The sequence below is a fragment of the Cucurbita moschata genome, unplaced genomic scaffold, assembly GCF_002738365.1.
Source record: "Cucurbita moschata cultivar Rifu unplaced genomic scaffold, Cmos_1.0 Cmo_Scf00003, whole genome shotgun sequence".
Taxonomy (NCBI): domain Eukaryota; kingdom Viridiplantae; phylum Streptophyta; class Magnoliopsida; order Cucurbitales; family Cucurbitaceae; genus Cucurbita; species Cucurbita moschata.
The window spans coordinates 471906-487835 of NW_019268519.1; the positions used below are offsets into that span (position 1 = coordinate 471906).

At 33.5% G+C, this 15930-nt stretch overlaps 1 protein-coding gene across 2 annotated transcripts in view; it reads left to right on the forward strand.

Moving 5' to 3' along the window:
* The window catches only part of LOC111435229 (serine/threonine-protein kinase ATM), a 52493-nt gene that overhangs the window by 18694 nt on the left and 17869 nt on the right, over positions 1–15930 (forward strand). The window contains exons 24-42 of one of the 2 annotated variants that reach the window (XM_023072641.1): positions 1291–1416; positions 2337–2464; positions 4055–4211; positions 6630–6676; positions 6778–6841; positions 7094–7168; positions 7761–7880; positions 8271–8456; positions 10859–10980; positions 11093–11162; positions 11841–11968; positions 12359–12500; positions 12578–12718; positions 13135–13233; positions 13351–13397; positions 13636–13822; positions 13930–14151; positions 14448–14519; positions 15516–15585. In XM_023072641.1, coding sequence (XP_022928409.1) covers positions 1291–1416; positions 2337–2464; positions 4055–4211; positions 6630–6676; positions 6778–6841; positions 7094–7168; positions 7761–7880; positions 8271–8456; positions 10859–10980; positions 11093–11162; positions 11841–11968; positions 12359–12500; positions 12578–12718; positions 13135–13233; positions 13351–13397; positions 13636–13822; positions 13930–14151; positions 14448–14519; positions 15516–15585 — 2203 coding nt within the window. The remainder of the gene's footprint in view (positions 1–1290; positions 1417–2336; positions 2465–4054; positions 4212–6629; positions 6677–6777; positions 6842–7093; positions 7169–7760; positions 7881–8270; positions 8457–10858; positions 10981–11092; positions 11163–11840; positions 11969–12358; positions 12501–12577; positions 12719–13134; positions 13234–13350; positions 13398–13635; positions 13823–13929; positions 14152–14447; positions 14520–15515; positions 15586–15930) is intronic. The other variant, XM_023072649.1, reaches the window with a different exon arrangement.

Here is a 15930-nt window from a genome sequence, read left to right on the forward strand (position 1 = left end):
TCTGAAAATTGATTGGATATCACATGGAAGAATATACAATATTACTAAATCTCATTTCATATCAACACTCTTACTATATTATCTCCCATTTTTAAATGGTTTTATACACATCTAACAATAACTTCTTTTAGGAATTGAATGACTTGATGATAAAGTAGAATTGTCCCCAAGTATTGTTTCTGTTGTTTGTAGTTCTTCCGTTTAGGAATCCTACATCCAATGTGGGGGAGAGATCTATGAACGTTGAAGTTTTTTTTTTCCCTTCATCGGGACAAGCTATGGGACATGGGTGTCTATGGGATGACTCTTACCATGAAGGAAATCCCTGAGAGAGGTAGAAGATTTAGCTGGCTTGGGAGGAGGATCCTTGTGTGCTTTTACGGTTGTGGCCAGAGAAGAGATCGATGGTCCTTTGAGATGTCTAATGGAAGGAGACGAACTAGGAACTAGAAGTATGAGAATATTCAAGATATTGATGGATGACTTACAGTTGCATAAGATCCACTTAGCTAATGGAAGCTATACTTGGTCAGATCTAGGAAATCGAGGTCATTCCAATGGATTCCCAATCGATAAATTTTTTGTGCACAGTAGAAAAACTAGAGGAATGTTTAAGACTGGAGTTTGACATTTTCAACAATTAAAAAAAAAAAAAAAAAAAACGCATGTGCAAACATACTTGTATAACTGTTTCCTCATTGAATTTCTCACGGGTAGGTCTGTATTTTAAGGAATTTATTCTTGCTTAAACAGTTGCAGACTAGTTATTTGTGATTTCAAGTATACTGCTCAATCATAGCGTCAAATAACAATTCATAAAAATAATTTCTGCAAAGTTTTTGGACTCTGGAATTCGAAGAAAGGCTCACTTGACATCTGTCACTATTGTGCTCAAAGTATTCTTTTTTAGGTTGATCCTATCCTTTAATGTTTGAGACCCCCTCTGCATTGAGGTCACATGAACAGCTATCGTTCTCAAATCCACCATTAAAAATATCCATGAGATATTTCGCATTTTTTGTTCTGCTTGTTCCATGTATATGGGCAACGTGTTTTCCTTTTTCTCGTTATAGCTCTGCAATTTTATATTTAAGTCAATAATTTAAAAACAAACAGCATAGTTCTATTAGAAAATAGATTTTCCTAATATTTGTCACCAAGGACGACATGCTTATTTATGTATGACCAATTGACAACCTTTCATACTAATGTTCTTTTCATAATTTTTCCCCAAATATTGTTGGAAAAAATCTGATCATTCAATTAACTAATGCTATTTTTTAATTTCAGAACTTGGTTCAGATTGGTAAAATAGTGAACAGGATTGCTGAAACGGACCTTCTGGATTGGTTGGGGCGTGTTAAGCTTGTTGATTGCATTTGTGATTTTATTTTAATCAATCCACAAATTGGTCAGGTAATCATTTTGATGCATGAGAACACATCTTTCTTTTTATATTTGTAGCAAATTGCAAGATGCTTGGAACATTTTATTGAGTTTGTTGTCATTGCACTACAAAATCATAGAATACAAAGAAAGGTCTGATGCCAACTTTTCACTATAGTACAACTACCAATAATTTGGTTAGATCACCAAAACAAACCTAGTCTTTTCAGCTTTATCCTTCCGGTTCTTTGCTTACAGAAATTCTGCCTTTCCAACCATTATTCCCACAGGTCACGACATAGTCTTTACTAGGCTTTCTCAAGCAATTTCCACCCGTTTCTTCCACTTAAAAGCCCCTTCATTTGCTGCAAGGTTATCATTTCCGAGTTGCTAATGAGATAGTTTCAAAACTCTTCATTTATTATGATGTCCTTCTAATTAAATTCATATGCGGGGGTTTTGTATACTTTCCTCGTTTTAGTATTCATCTTTTCTTGGCGCCTTCCCCCATTTATATAATACCTTCCAAACAAGCGTCAATTACATTGTATGGGTAATTATAAAACAATATTGACTAAGAAAACTAAAATAGTAGCATGGCCTTTCGCATAATCTGAACCAAGCAAGTGTTTTTTCTTCAAAATTTTATTGGTCTCTTTCAAACCAGATATATTCAACAGAAAGTTTTGTATCATTCCACGGGAACCTTGCTGACACGAGAACCTTACTTCACCTTTCAGCATCTCTTCATGTAATATTTGAATAACGTTTTCTAAGTCTTTGTCCTAGACCCAAGAACAATTGTTTTCAACATTTACTATGCAGGAACAATGAAAACGCAAATCTGTGTGTGTGTGTTTTCAATTTTTCTCCCTCTTCTTTAATACTTCCAATACTGTGAAGTTTACTCTTATTTGCTAACAATTGATGTTATGATGGGATCTATATAGACAATGATTGAAAGGTTATTTGTAATGCTGCGAGATCCTGAATATCGAGTTAGATATTCGCTGGCAAAGCGAATAGGTGTTCTCTTCCAGACATGGGATGGCCATGAGGAACTTTTCCAGGATATATGGTGGGTTTTTAGCTGTTTTTTAAAATTATATTAAATTTTTCCTTCGTTTTTTCCCTTTTATTGTGTCATAATGATATAAGTATTTAGATATCTCTTTATTTATTGTTTTCAAACTGAGACTCAATCATTGGATTTTAAACATTTAATGTAGAAGAAATTCTTGGGATGTTTTAATATGGAAGAAAAATACTCCAATATTATAAGATAATAGTGGCATTGGAAAATATTATTCACATCTAGATATTTGAAAGACCCTTCTTTTGATAGTCTTTCATATTCCTAGTTATATCTTGGGCTAAAGTAACACCTTTTCGTTCTTATAGCTTTGCTAGTCTTTGTCCAATCGAAGAAGTTTATTGTAACTCCCTTGGATGAGGACTTCTTCCTTCTTTTCTTTTGTAAATTTTATACATCAATAAACTTGTTTTTTTTTTTTACAAGGAAAACATTTAAATGATGAGCGAGAAAATAATGAGAATTTTATAAAATTTTCATATGATGAAAGGATGTATGAAAGGCGTGAAAAAAGATAATGTAGAACATAGTGTTGCTAGAGTAAATTATGTTGCTTCCTTTTCACATGTGTCTTTTACAATACAGAAAGACTTACTAAATCCCTAGATACACTAGGTAAAAATACAGATAAATTAGGAAGGTCAATTTCTTCTCTTGTTTAATGGGATTACATAAATGTCTCCTAACTTAACGCTAGGAATACATATTCCTTAAAATCAAGGTCATTTCTTCAACACATCGCTCAAGAAAGTCTGAACTAAAAAAAGAGGGAAACTAGATACAAGTAGTAGATGTAAATCTGAACACAATAAAAGGTTTGTAGAACGAAAAAAATGGTCAAGAGAGGGAATGAATGGGGTTCGTAGATTGGAATCATAGGAAAAAGAAAATAAATAAAGTAAGTGTAATGATGAGGAGGAAGGGAACGTAAAGGCAAATGGTAACTTAACTAGAATAGGAAATGAGGAAAAGAGGGTGTTGTGGTGGTTTAGTCAGGTTTTAGTTTAAACGTAGTATGATTGCAAGTCAATTTTATACTTATCAAATAGTATTGATGAAAAAATTAGAAGTAAAACATTTGATAATATGGTACCTGATTATCTCCTTTGTTTGGAATCCTTATCCAATCCTCTTTGTGATCTCAACTTAAAAAAGTTTCTGTAGCATACGTAAAAGTGTATGCTGCCTTGCCTATTCAGTAAAAAAATTGTCAATATTACAAGAGGAGTATTCGTACTTTTCTTGTGGATTAGGTTTGTTTTTTAATATAATATTATTGTTTTGATTTTATTTTTCCTTTTATGTTTAGGTTCTCAGAAGATGCATTTTACTTTCTAAAGGGTTTTTTTTTTTTTTCCTTGCTTGTAAATTTTCACTTGTGTTCGGACTTGAGTGGCGTCCTTTGCAAAGAAAGCTGAATGAGTGGTGATCGCAGAGGCTTGAATCTTGTTTTTGTTATCTCAGATTGTATATTTGCTGTTAAATCCTGCGTATTGCCTCCATTTTTGCCATTTGCCAACATTATTTTTAATCCTAATGCATTATACTTAATAGGTTTTTTATTCCTAAATCCAGTTCTGGTTTTGGTGTTTCGTTGGTGCTGTGCTCTAAAGAAGAAGTTGTTACAGCAAGGGTGGTCCAAGATGCTGGTGTGCAACCTCGTCCTACAATGGAAACTATAATTGTCACGCTTGCACATCTTGCTTTGCATAGTGACGCAATAGAGTTGGAGGTAATTGTTTTTTTTTAAATGCAATATTTGTTTAATGAAGACTTGGAGGTATTTGCTTACTGCCTAGCTCTTGAAAGATCACAAGTGATGTGAGAACAGAGGTTGTTCTTTGTTTAAGGACCAAGCCTCATTATATTGATCAGTTTCTCACTTTCTATTCATATTTATCAGTTCTTTTTGGAAGTTGTACTTTTAGTTTCAAGTATTGGAAAGAAATAGATGAGCGCATTTGGGAATATTTGGACTTTTTTTCGTGTGTTTGGGATAGAACTGCAATTTTTTCTTATTGTTGATTTTGAAACTGAATCGTTATTTTTTACATTTCCCATGCCCCCTTGTGTTTTAAATGGAAAATATTTTGTGATCTTTTAGAGGATTTATCATTCTTCTCTTGTAGTTACTTTATTTATATGTATACTACTTTGATTTCTGTGGAAATCCTGTCTGATAGTTTCTTTTGAATTATCACCAAATTAATATAAATTAACCTCAATCGAGGAACCAAGGAGTTGGAAATTTGAGAAATAAAAGGATGGAAGCTTTTTTTGAGTGTGCATTTCATGTCTATAAATAATAGGTCTTTTCCTTTAACTCTTTCCAAAAAGAAAAGAAAAGAAAAAAAAAAAAGAAAAAAGAAAAGGGCTATGAAGATGAGTTGGTTGTGGATTAAAGAATTTAAAATGAAGCAGTAGGAAGGGTGAATTGTTATAAAAAATCCTCGAATTCCTCCCCAGTTGTTTCAGTTTAGGGTCTGTTTTAGTTCGTCCAGTTCGGTTCAGGGTTAGGTCCAGTGTGTCCGTTTCAGGTTTGGTTTGGTTTGATTGTTAGTCTAGTTCAGTTTCTGTAGTATGGAGCAAACTTATCCGCTTTTGAAATTACTATTATCCAATTCACCTAATAATTCATGTGCATCCTTGGCACCTTCTACTGAGCCCAATTTGAAATTAGAAGCAACAAAAAAAATGGAGGACAAGAAACGATACTAGAAACTTGTTGGATGATTAATTTCTTTATTTCATACACATATGGACATTTCTTTTGCTATAAGTATGGTAAGTCAATTTATGCATGCACATGAACCTACACATTTTAAAGCTGCGTATAAAATCTTAGGGTATTTTAAGATATTTATAAGGAGTTCTTGAAAAGGGTATTTTATTGAAAAAGAACCATCACTTCAAACTAGAAGTCTGTATAGATGCATAATGTTTGGAAGTACTACTAATGGAAGATCTACCTCTGACTACTTCTCCTTCGGTGGAGAAAATCTAGTTACATGGAGAAGCAAAAGCAAAATGTGGTGACTAAGAGTAACGTTGAAGTAGCCTTAGCCCATGTAATTTGTGAAGGCATATAGATCAAAAGGATACTTGAAGAATTGATGTTCTCTCAAGCTAAGCCTATTCAAAATTCTGGCAATAAGACTGTCATATCTAAAGCTCATAATCCAGTTCTACATGATAGACCATTACATACCAAACATATTGAGGTTAACACATTTTTAACACATTTTATTAACTGAGGGACTTCCAAAGAAGAAATTCGATAAACTGATTGACAAGCTAGCTATGGAAACATCTTTAAACCAACTTGAGGGAGAGTGTTGGAATATTTAGTCTTTACAATTGTGTAAATATTTGTTGTCAATATTTAGTCTTTGTTGTCTTTATTCTTTCCTTATGTTGTACTGAGTCTTTATCCTTCTAATTTAAGAAAACAGCTTCAAATGAAAAGAATTTCACTCGAGATGTCGATTATCCTTCTAATTTTAAGAGAATACTCAGTTCACCTTGAAAACCAAAAACAACTTGAACCAACAGTTCAAAAGAAGAGCATCCAAAAAGAGATGGTTGAGATAATTCCCATCTTCACTGCAAAGTGAGCAAACTGAAGGCATAAGAGCACAAAATGACAATTTCGGTTGTAACAACTCTGTAGTATTAAGTTGCTACATTGAAGTTGTCAATTTTGGATCATTAGTGTTTGGTGGCTTTGAAGTTGCTCTCTGATCAAGTTTTGACTCATACTGAGAAAACTGGAGCTCAAAAGTTGCTTCGAGTTTGTATTCTTAGCTTTAGGGGGGAGGGTAGAGGAAAAATCTAAGCCATTTTGGACGTCTGGTCCAATATTTTGATTCACACACTCGTTTTTTAATGAAAATTTCTTGTAAGCACAAATAAGTAGTAAGAGAGAAACAATAAAGGATACTTAAAGTGAAAACTTCATATTGGTTATTCATTTTAAATAATGAGTATGACAAAGTACTAAATATGTCTTTCAATTATAGTTTATCTGCAGAAGCTACACTTTGAGGTAAAAAGTTTCCTTTTTTTGTCTTACATTTTCTAATAAAGAAATAGGCCGCACTTTTTCCAGCAGTTTTGTGATTCGTTAATTTGATATTTTATGGAACTGCAGGTTGTTTTTATGATGTGTGCAATTTCAGCAATGGATCCTAGTCAAAGGTATTCATTCAACTTGTTCGAAACTTGTAATTTACTCGTGGTTTTTTTTTTTTTTTTTTTTTTTTTTTTTTTCAGTTCATAGCTCTTTTGTTCTCCTTCAGGGAAATGGTCGCTACTATGCTTGATAACCTGGCCAGACAGCTCAATTATTCAGGAAGACAGAAGGTGAAATTTATGTCTTCTTTGTGCTAAAGTTCTTGACATATTTTTTCAGTTCAGTTCAAAGTTTTTTCTGGTTAGTGATAGTTTTCTAATAAGAATTGTAAACTTCAATTTAAAGGACGGTACAATCTTGAAGAAAGAGCTAGAGAATATTAACTTTAATGGACAAAATACATATAAGTACCCAAGTTTCAACAATTTTAAAATTCTGAACTTTATATTGCGTACTCATGATATTTTAAAATGTTTTTGCAGTACTTGGAGGAACTCATTGGGTCACTTCTCTTTTGTTGGGTTACTTGTGGTGTAAGCTTACCTGCACTTGTTGAGGTATTGATCCATTTAATCTCGTTTATATCTCTCATGTTATGTGCTTGGAACAATTGATCTGCTTCTCTTAACACCAACCGTTGCATAGGGTAAAACTGATCTCTCTCTCTCTCTCTCTCTCTCTCTCTCTCTGTTAATTATTACGACTATTGTCATTAATTTATTAAATTCTTAAAGAAAAAGTTGTCTCCAGTGAAAATTTTATAATTTCTCACTGTCTATTTAGATGTTGATCTTATGGCGTTAGACTTAATTTTGCGATCCATTGTTGCCATGAAGGAGTTGATGCTCTTTCTTTAATTTTTTTTATTTGTTATTTTTTTGTTTTTATTACTTGCATCTAACATTTCCTTTACTATTTGTATACCATGGAGCGGGGGATCATTATTGCAGGAAATTATTTTTATTGACTGGAAAGTTGGTTGAATAGATAATAGGCAACTGATTATTTGACTAATCTATGTAGTTCGTACAGTTTTCTTGATTTTGGATTTCATGTATCTTCATAAAATGAAATATGAACATTCTTCTTTCCGTGGTTCATTTAATATTTTATATTCTCGCTAATTTAAATTTTTTACAATGTATGCAGATAAGGCAACTTTTTGTCTTGGACGCTGAACCTAGTTACTTTATTCAGTATTGTTGCCCCTGGCTTCTTCCTGCTCTTATTCTGCAAGACGATAGTTCCAACCTTGGCTGGATTGCTAATGTAAGAATATTTTGGAACACTTTTTTGTCACACTTTGTCTATTTAGCAAACTTCGACAAAAGCATATAATGAAAGTTTTTGGTTAAGGTCATTCAATAGATTCAAAAACTTACTGGGTGCCCAAGAAGTGTAGATTCATGTTTAAACATTGTGGATTCAAATGTAGGATATTTTCTTTCATCTGTGTTTTGCACTATATGTATTCTTAAGGTTTATTCTCTTTGTGATATTTGTATTAACTGAGGTTCTTTTATTCACTCCTCATAGATTTCTTGGTATTTAAATTGGTACTTCTATCTACTTTAGTTCTTGTGAGTTTGTATGAGTGAGAATTTTGTCCTTTTCATTGATCAATGAAAAATTTGCTTCTTGTTAAATGAAAATCAACAGGTTGCTGGTGAACCACTGGAAGCTTTAATTAGAAGCTATTTTGTGCCAATATTTTCTTTTTGTATGGCACTACATTGCAGCAAGAGATCCGGATGTGAAAAAGGAGCAGTAGTTCTTCAAAGTTCAATGTTGCGTTTTTCCAGAATAACTGAGAGTGAAAGGGATCTACTAATAAAGAAACATATGGTTTATCCTTCCTTTCAACTAATATTTAAGATTCTATGCTTTCATGTTCTGTTTGAATTTGACCATCTTTATGTTGACGAAAATACTTCAGTAAATTATTTGCTCCTTCGTACCTATTGAGATGTCATCAGTAGGTATGAAGGAGAAAATAATTAAGTCTTGTTTGAGGTGTCGTCAACAGTTAATTATTTAACTTTATTTATATCATCTCATCTTATTTTACCTTATTTATATCTCTTCATAAGGAAGAAAGTTCCACTAAAGAAAAATATCATCTCATGTTACTTTGTGGGTTGAAGGTTTTAGCATCTTTTTGCTTGATGCTTTCTTTAGTCTACGTTTGGTAATCATGCCATTCGTGTTCTTTTTTATAGCTTTTCAACTATCAATGAGAAGTTCTTTTCTCTTAAAAAAAAAAAAAGGATGAGAGTCCTGCTTTATAATACGCATGTCTGTTTTGGAGAATGCTTAATGTTTTCATTCTTTTTACTTCATTTTTATCTGTACAAATGATGCAGTCTAGCTTCAAGGAGAGACTTCTTCAAGATCTCTTTTCCAATGTCTTTATTGATATGGAAAAGTATTCCAATGCAAGAAATTAAGCTGTATATTTCTTGAAACCTTCCCATGAGCAACACGCCCTAAAATTTTGCATCTTCTCTGGAGCTTTCACATCCTTTTACCAGGGCCAAACTAAGAAATGATTAATGAAAACACCAAATGATTAAATGATATTTAAATTCCAAATTGCAGAAGTTTTCAGACTCCAAATTCTTTTTTGCAGAACTACTCTTTGAAGAAAGGTGAAAACCAGACTAGCTAAATCACAATATTAGAGTTAACATTGGTAGGAAAGCCACTAAAGTGACTGGATTTTGTAGGACCTCTGTTATGTTAGAAGGGGTGTTAATCGACTACTCTGTGTTTGTTTATATGTAGGTCTGTTCGTTTAGCTAGGTATGTCTTATTTTGAAAGTATTCTGGCGGTAGTAAGGAGAGTTCCCGCCCTTTTCTAAGGCTGAAGTTGTATTTCTTACCTTGCAATCCTTTTTGAATTATTGAAGTAACTATTACAGACTATTTTGTGAGTTAGAAACTTTACAGGATTATTCAGAGTAAAAGAAGATTAGAGTTCACGGGATTAAAAGTGAAATGAGAAAGTCAATAAGAATGATAAAATGCAAAACTGGCATATTTTAATCAAGACTTCACACCCAAAACAACACAATCACTGTGAATAAAAATAAGTTTAGAGAAACCAAATAATTGATCTTCTTTAATTCATCTATCTGTGATTGCTGCATGGTATCATTTTGAATTTGAGGATTGTTGACAAGTGGGGATGCAAGCAAACCCTCATCCTACTAATTATCTAGCCTCCTCCTTTGTGGCAATTCCAAATTGTTGGATTTCTTGGAGCCAGTGGTGCAGAAAGTAGCCAGCTGCAGTGTTTCTTGGAGAACTTTTGTTCTAAAGGAGGGAGACTTTGTTCTTTCGTAGACTGTGCTTTCCAAACTCCTAATTTACCTGTCGGTCTTCAAAGCCCTTTGTGACATACTAAATCATTGGAAAGATAAACGAGAAAATGTTTTTGGGAGGTAGAGAAGAGTAGAGGCTCCCTTCTTATCAACTGGAAAACAGTTACCCTTCCCTTTGTCTCACTCTGGAGGAGGGTTGGGAATTGACAGAATTCAAGCTTGCAGCAACGAAACCTTGCTCACCAAATGGAAACCTTGCTCACCAATGGCTGTAGTGGTTGGACAAAATAGACTCTCTATGGGCCAAAGTCATGTGGGTGAACAATTCTCCCTCCTCTGAAAAGTGTCCTGCCAATTGTTGCTAAGAACTCCTTGGAGAAATATATTGAAATTTAAGATTTATACTGAAGATTCTTCTTTAGTGTTGCAAGGGATGGAAATAGAAGTTGTTTTTGGTTGGACAATTGGAGTGCAGAGGAGTCTTTGGGAGCTTTATCCAAGAATGTACAGACCTGTCACGAATGGAGAGTGTAGAGCTTGTGATATATGGATAGATGCTTTTACAACCTTTTATGGATAGTTTGGCTAATGTAAAACAGGAGAGTTTTCAAAGACGAGAGAAGTTCACTTGGCTCCTTTGCGATGACATTGATCTCTTTAAGATTTTTGTGATAGTGTGCTTTTAGCCGGCTTGAGATCCCTTTTGTAAATTGTAACTCTCCAATTTTCTTTTAATTGAAAATTGTCTCCCCTTTCTTATTTATAAAAACGAAAGAAAGAAAAAGAAAAGGCATAGGAAATCTTGTAACCTATTTGGATGAAAGTTGTTTGTGGATGTTTGATTAACTTAATAACTTTTTGAAGAAAACAGAATTTTCTAAAGATGTTCAATATTCATTTGTAGTTGTTATTCCCTGCTTGTAGGTGTCCATTATCAGCCAGATCTTAGCTTTAACATCTTGTACTTCAGAACCTATGGATCCATTCTTTCCAAAGGATACCATTGTGTTTGCTGTTCGGACAGTTGTTGATGGTTTCTTGGAAATGTCAGATCTTCTTATCTTGCTCCTCTTCTTCTTGATACATTTTCTTTTATGGCTTTTCATTTTTTCTGTTTTGCAAACATGACTATTTTTATTGTTAACTTGGTTCTTGAAGGGAGAACAAGGAAACAACAATTGGCGTTATTGACAGAATCAATGTTTTCCGTCCAGATAGAGTATTCATGGTATTCTTATATGTTAAATACTTGAGAAAAGCATATTATGCAGCCTGTAGTCTTGTAGTGTTTCATTGCTTCAATTTGAGAAAGGCATTTGGCATATAGTCTGGCTTACCCTTGGTTATTGTAAATTTCTTCTAGCCTCTGTAAAGTCTTATTCCTGCTTTGAAATAAAGTGTTAAATCACCGATGAACCCAAAAGTTCAAGCTTATAGGCTATGTTAAATTGAATTGTATCAACACTCCAACCATTTCCTTCACTTGTGTGCTTGGAAATTTTTAGAAGGCGCAATAAGTGTAAATCAATATTAATTGGGGAGGAAATGACACCGATGAACCCAAAAGTTCAAGCTTATAGGCTATGTTAAATTGAATTGTATCAACACCCCAACCATTTGCTTCACTTGTGTGCTTGGAAATTTTTAGAAGGCGCAATAAGTGTAAATCAATATTAATTGGGGAGGAAATAACATTACTGGAGTTAAAACTCACAACTTCTTACTCTATAAAATGTTAAATCATCAATCAACCTAAAAACTTAACCTGATGGATTATGATAAATTTAACTATATCAACACTCCAACCTAAAGATTATTTAAAAAATTTCTTCTATGTTTGTTCTTGTTAGTTCTTTGATTATTTTCCATGCATTTTACCAAATAAACCTCTGTTGTGTTCGTGCAGTTTATTGTAGAGATGCACTACAAAATTGCAGAAGCAACTCATCACAGGCATAAATCTCATCGATTGGCAGCAATTGAAGTGCTGATAAATATTCTTGGTCATAGAGCTGCAGTTTCTAGCACGTCAAAGTGAGTGCATTTTTAATGCATGATGTTCACTTTAAAAAGATATTTGTTTGTGTTAATAACGTTCTAATATGAAGTATCTTATAAAAAAAAGTTATAATATAAAGTTGATATTTGATGTGGTTGAAGAAAAAATTATCTCAACAGATTAGAAGGAAACAAAAACTCATATTTTTTGCATCTTTGTCAGCAAATTATACGAAGTGTTGAGCATTCTATAATCTGCTGGTTTCTATACGTAAAACTGCCAATATTCATTATGTCTTGGTTTCAAAATTCTATACCTTGAAAATTTTATTTATCTGTTGCTTTGGTCATTTGAATTTCTCCTTTGCTTTATTGCCTCTTTCGACATCATATAAGTAGATGTTAGAACTTATTAACTTAATGCAGCTATCTATTCAATTTGATTGGGCAATTTATTGGTAATAATTCGTTACAAGACCAATGTTGTCGCATCTTTTCAACCTTGTTGGAAACTTTCAAATCTAGCCCAAGCAAAGAAATCACTAAAGTCCTCGGAGAACAACTTCAGGTCTGTACAATCTTCTCCCCTTGTTCTGGAGTTCCACCTTGTTGTTTGGACTGCCTTCTAATTCATTGCGAACATAGTTTCTGATCTCAAAGTTGGTGGCATGTTGCATCCCCACCGAAGCTGATGGGGGGTCTCTTGGCAATAGATCGTCTCTCGTCTTATCCTTGGTTCACCAACTTATAATGGATTCTGATCCATCTCTCCATGATTACATCAAAGTAGGTTTCGTCCATTTGGTAAACATGAACACTATAGATTGATTTTATTTTATTTTTCCTCTAGTTGATTTGCAATCATAGATTCAAGTTCTTAGTGAGGACAAAATTTCCAAACTGTGATTGAAATATTTCCCATTTGATCCTACTTGTGATAACGATTTTTCCCATTTGATCAACCTGCATCTCCAATTTTATTTGGGTGAAAACTGAATTACTACAACACAATCCTCTTTCTAAAGGATTCTTAATCCTTTTTTCAGCTTATTGTCAAGTTTCAGTTTCCTTAGAAAAAGATTTGATTTTTCTTTTTATGAACATGACGGATTCATTTATAATCACATGGCAAAGTGTCTTTACATATAATGTTTTATTATTTTTAGAATTGTGACCTTTTTTTTTTTCTTCTCATGGTGTAGGAACTGGAGCCCTTTCCTGAGATGGAAATCTTTGATGATATTCGAAATTTCCATCAGGAACTATGCAGAGGGTACTCTGCAAGGGATCATTTATTGAAAGTAAGGTGTTTTAAGCTTTTGGTTTGAGATCATCTTTTCAATTGAAGGATTAGATTAGATCTCCCTTCTGGCATTTTTAGGTAATTCCTCATGTCCTATGTCTCATCTTTTCTCCAGTTGGTCAAGCGTTCTGACAACCTACCACCAAGATTACTATTATGGAGGTAGATTTAAATTTGTTGCTTATCTTGGAATATTTTGTTTACCATGAGGTCCTTGTTATTATATTGACTGCCTTAGGTCAATATAGAGAATGTGCAGATTGCAGATTGTTTCAGTTTTTCTTATTTTCTTTTTATTTTTTATATTGAGAACTTATGACATTCAAGACACAGATTGTTTTTATGCCATTGCTTTTAAGCTGCTTCTGAGATGTCTTTAACAACTTGGTTTATCTTGCAGTTTAAAAGCATTGCATAAGAAGCTGATTGGGGGTCAGGTTTTTCACAGTGAGGATATCCCAAGTATTGATTGGCACAATGATCATGAAGTGGAGCAGGCAGTCTGGAAACTTATGCGAATATGTTGTTCAGAATCTTCAGATGATACAAGTTGTATAAGGGAGTTGGTGTCAGATTTTGTATCTAGGGTATTGGTTTTCTACCTTGTTCAGAATCTTCAGATGATACAAGTTGTATAAGGGAGCTGGTGTCTATGAGTTTTGAAATATTTTTTGTCCTTTCATTGTTTTTGCAGGTTGGTATAGGTGATCCACATTGTGTTGTTTTCCATCTGCCTGGGGAATCCAATTCCATTCACATTTTTCGGCCTGTTGTTAATAGCAGTGCTTCAGAAATAGACTTCAAGATTGAAACTGGCATATCTGAAGATCTTCTGATTGAACTTTTAAAACATTTGAAAAGGTACCTGATGGATGACTCTGTCAAAATAGTTGATATGACGTCTCAAGTTCTCCAGGTTAGTTTATGAAGGCCCATTCTAGTTCTCTCTTCTCTTTGTTGAACTGGAAATCGGCTCAATAAGATGCTCATTTCATTGGGTTTTGATATTGATGCTATGGAAATATGCTCTTGATAATAATGGAAATAGCTATGGAAAAAAGTGTCGGCTTTTATGCTTTATCATCATCATCATCATCTTCTTCTTCTTCTTCATTACTATTATTATTTCATTTGTCCTTCCCTTATACTTTGATCCTCAGAAAAGTTCATGTTTAATCGAACCAATTTTATATTTTTTTCACCCTTAACCAGGCTGTACTCTCCACTGAAAAAGGTCAAAGTATTCTGCTCACATTGGATTCTTATGAGAGATCGCTTTTGGAGGCAAGTTTTAATCTCCCTATTCTGATCAATACTTAGTTATGGAGTGTTCATGTCCCTCGTTCATAACTAAGAATACTCTTTGTTTTGTATGAATAACTACATCCCTCGTTCATAACTAAGAATACTCTTTGTTTTGTATGAATAACTACATGTATGCTATTGGCAGAGATGAGTTATCCAAAAAATTACATGGTTTATAATGTTGACAATTACTAGTAGGAACTACTGGAACTTCATTGTAGCGGTTCCTTTCCATGCCCCATTTCGTGAAACTAGTTGTCACCTACACCAGGAATGTGGTGGGGAAATGGTTTTATTTGAGTAAAATTCTTGTTGGATTAAGCGTACTACCAAAAATTTGAATTATTTAGGTTGAATGTGAATGACACTTGCTGACGTGTTCAGTTTTCTTACTGGTTAAGTTAATAGCAATTTCCATTTTTGTTATGTTTGTAACAACCTTTGTTATTTTAATTAGTTTGCAAGGTTGTTAGTTTGTTGAGGTCTAGCTGTGACCTTTTCTATGTAATAGGACTAAGGCTTGAACTAAATTCACTTTATCATTTAGTAAAATTCTCTCCAAGGTTTGGTTTACATTTCTTGCAAATGGGTTAGTCCATTTGAAGAGATGGGGAAGCCTATTTGATAGCGCTACAGCATGAACTTTGAAGGGGAATTTGGTTAAACTTTCTAAATAAAAATAGAGAAAAAATTCAGCATCAAATGGACTGCAGTCTTTTCTTTTTTCCATCTATCCCAGTCGGTATTAAGTTGACCTGGGCCTAATAACTTGGAGATAATGGTAATATTTTTGGAACTGGAATGTAATGCTAGTGGTTTCAGTGGATGGCAAGGAAAAGGGTACTGACGTGACTATTGCTATGGGAAAAGGCTTGCTTGATTATGAATTTTTAGTTTGTACCATTCAATCTGACAAACAACTTTGAATATACGTTGGATGAATCTATTGCTCATGTATTCCTTTATATAACTTAGGTCCATTCCAAAGGGCTTAACATTAAGCTGGTAGATGGGTACTTGTTGGATCTTGAAAGGAGATTTAAAGGTACACATGTCTACTTCTTTAATTGATGATCCTTATTTACAATTTTAATTGAATCATATAAACATTTGATTATTTTTCCTTTCGCCTATATAAAAGAAATTTAAGACTTTTGTGTCAGTTATGGTCATGATTGTTATGATATTTTTTTGCAGATTATGCAAAAGCTTATAGAACACTATAATTCTCCTCTTGTATTTTATAGGTTGCTATTGGTTGGAATGATCATGTATTGATTCGTAAAATAAAAGGTTGCTATTGGTTGGAATGATCATTTTATTGGTTGGATTGACATTACGTTTTAGTTACATTTTTCATTTTCATAGATCACTATAAAGTGTACAAGTA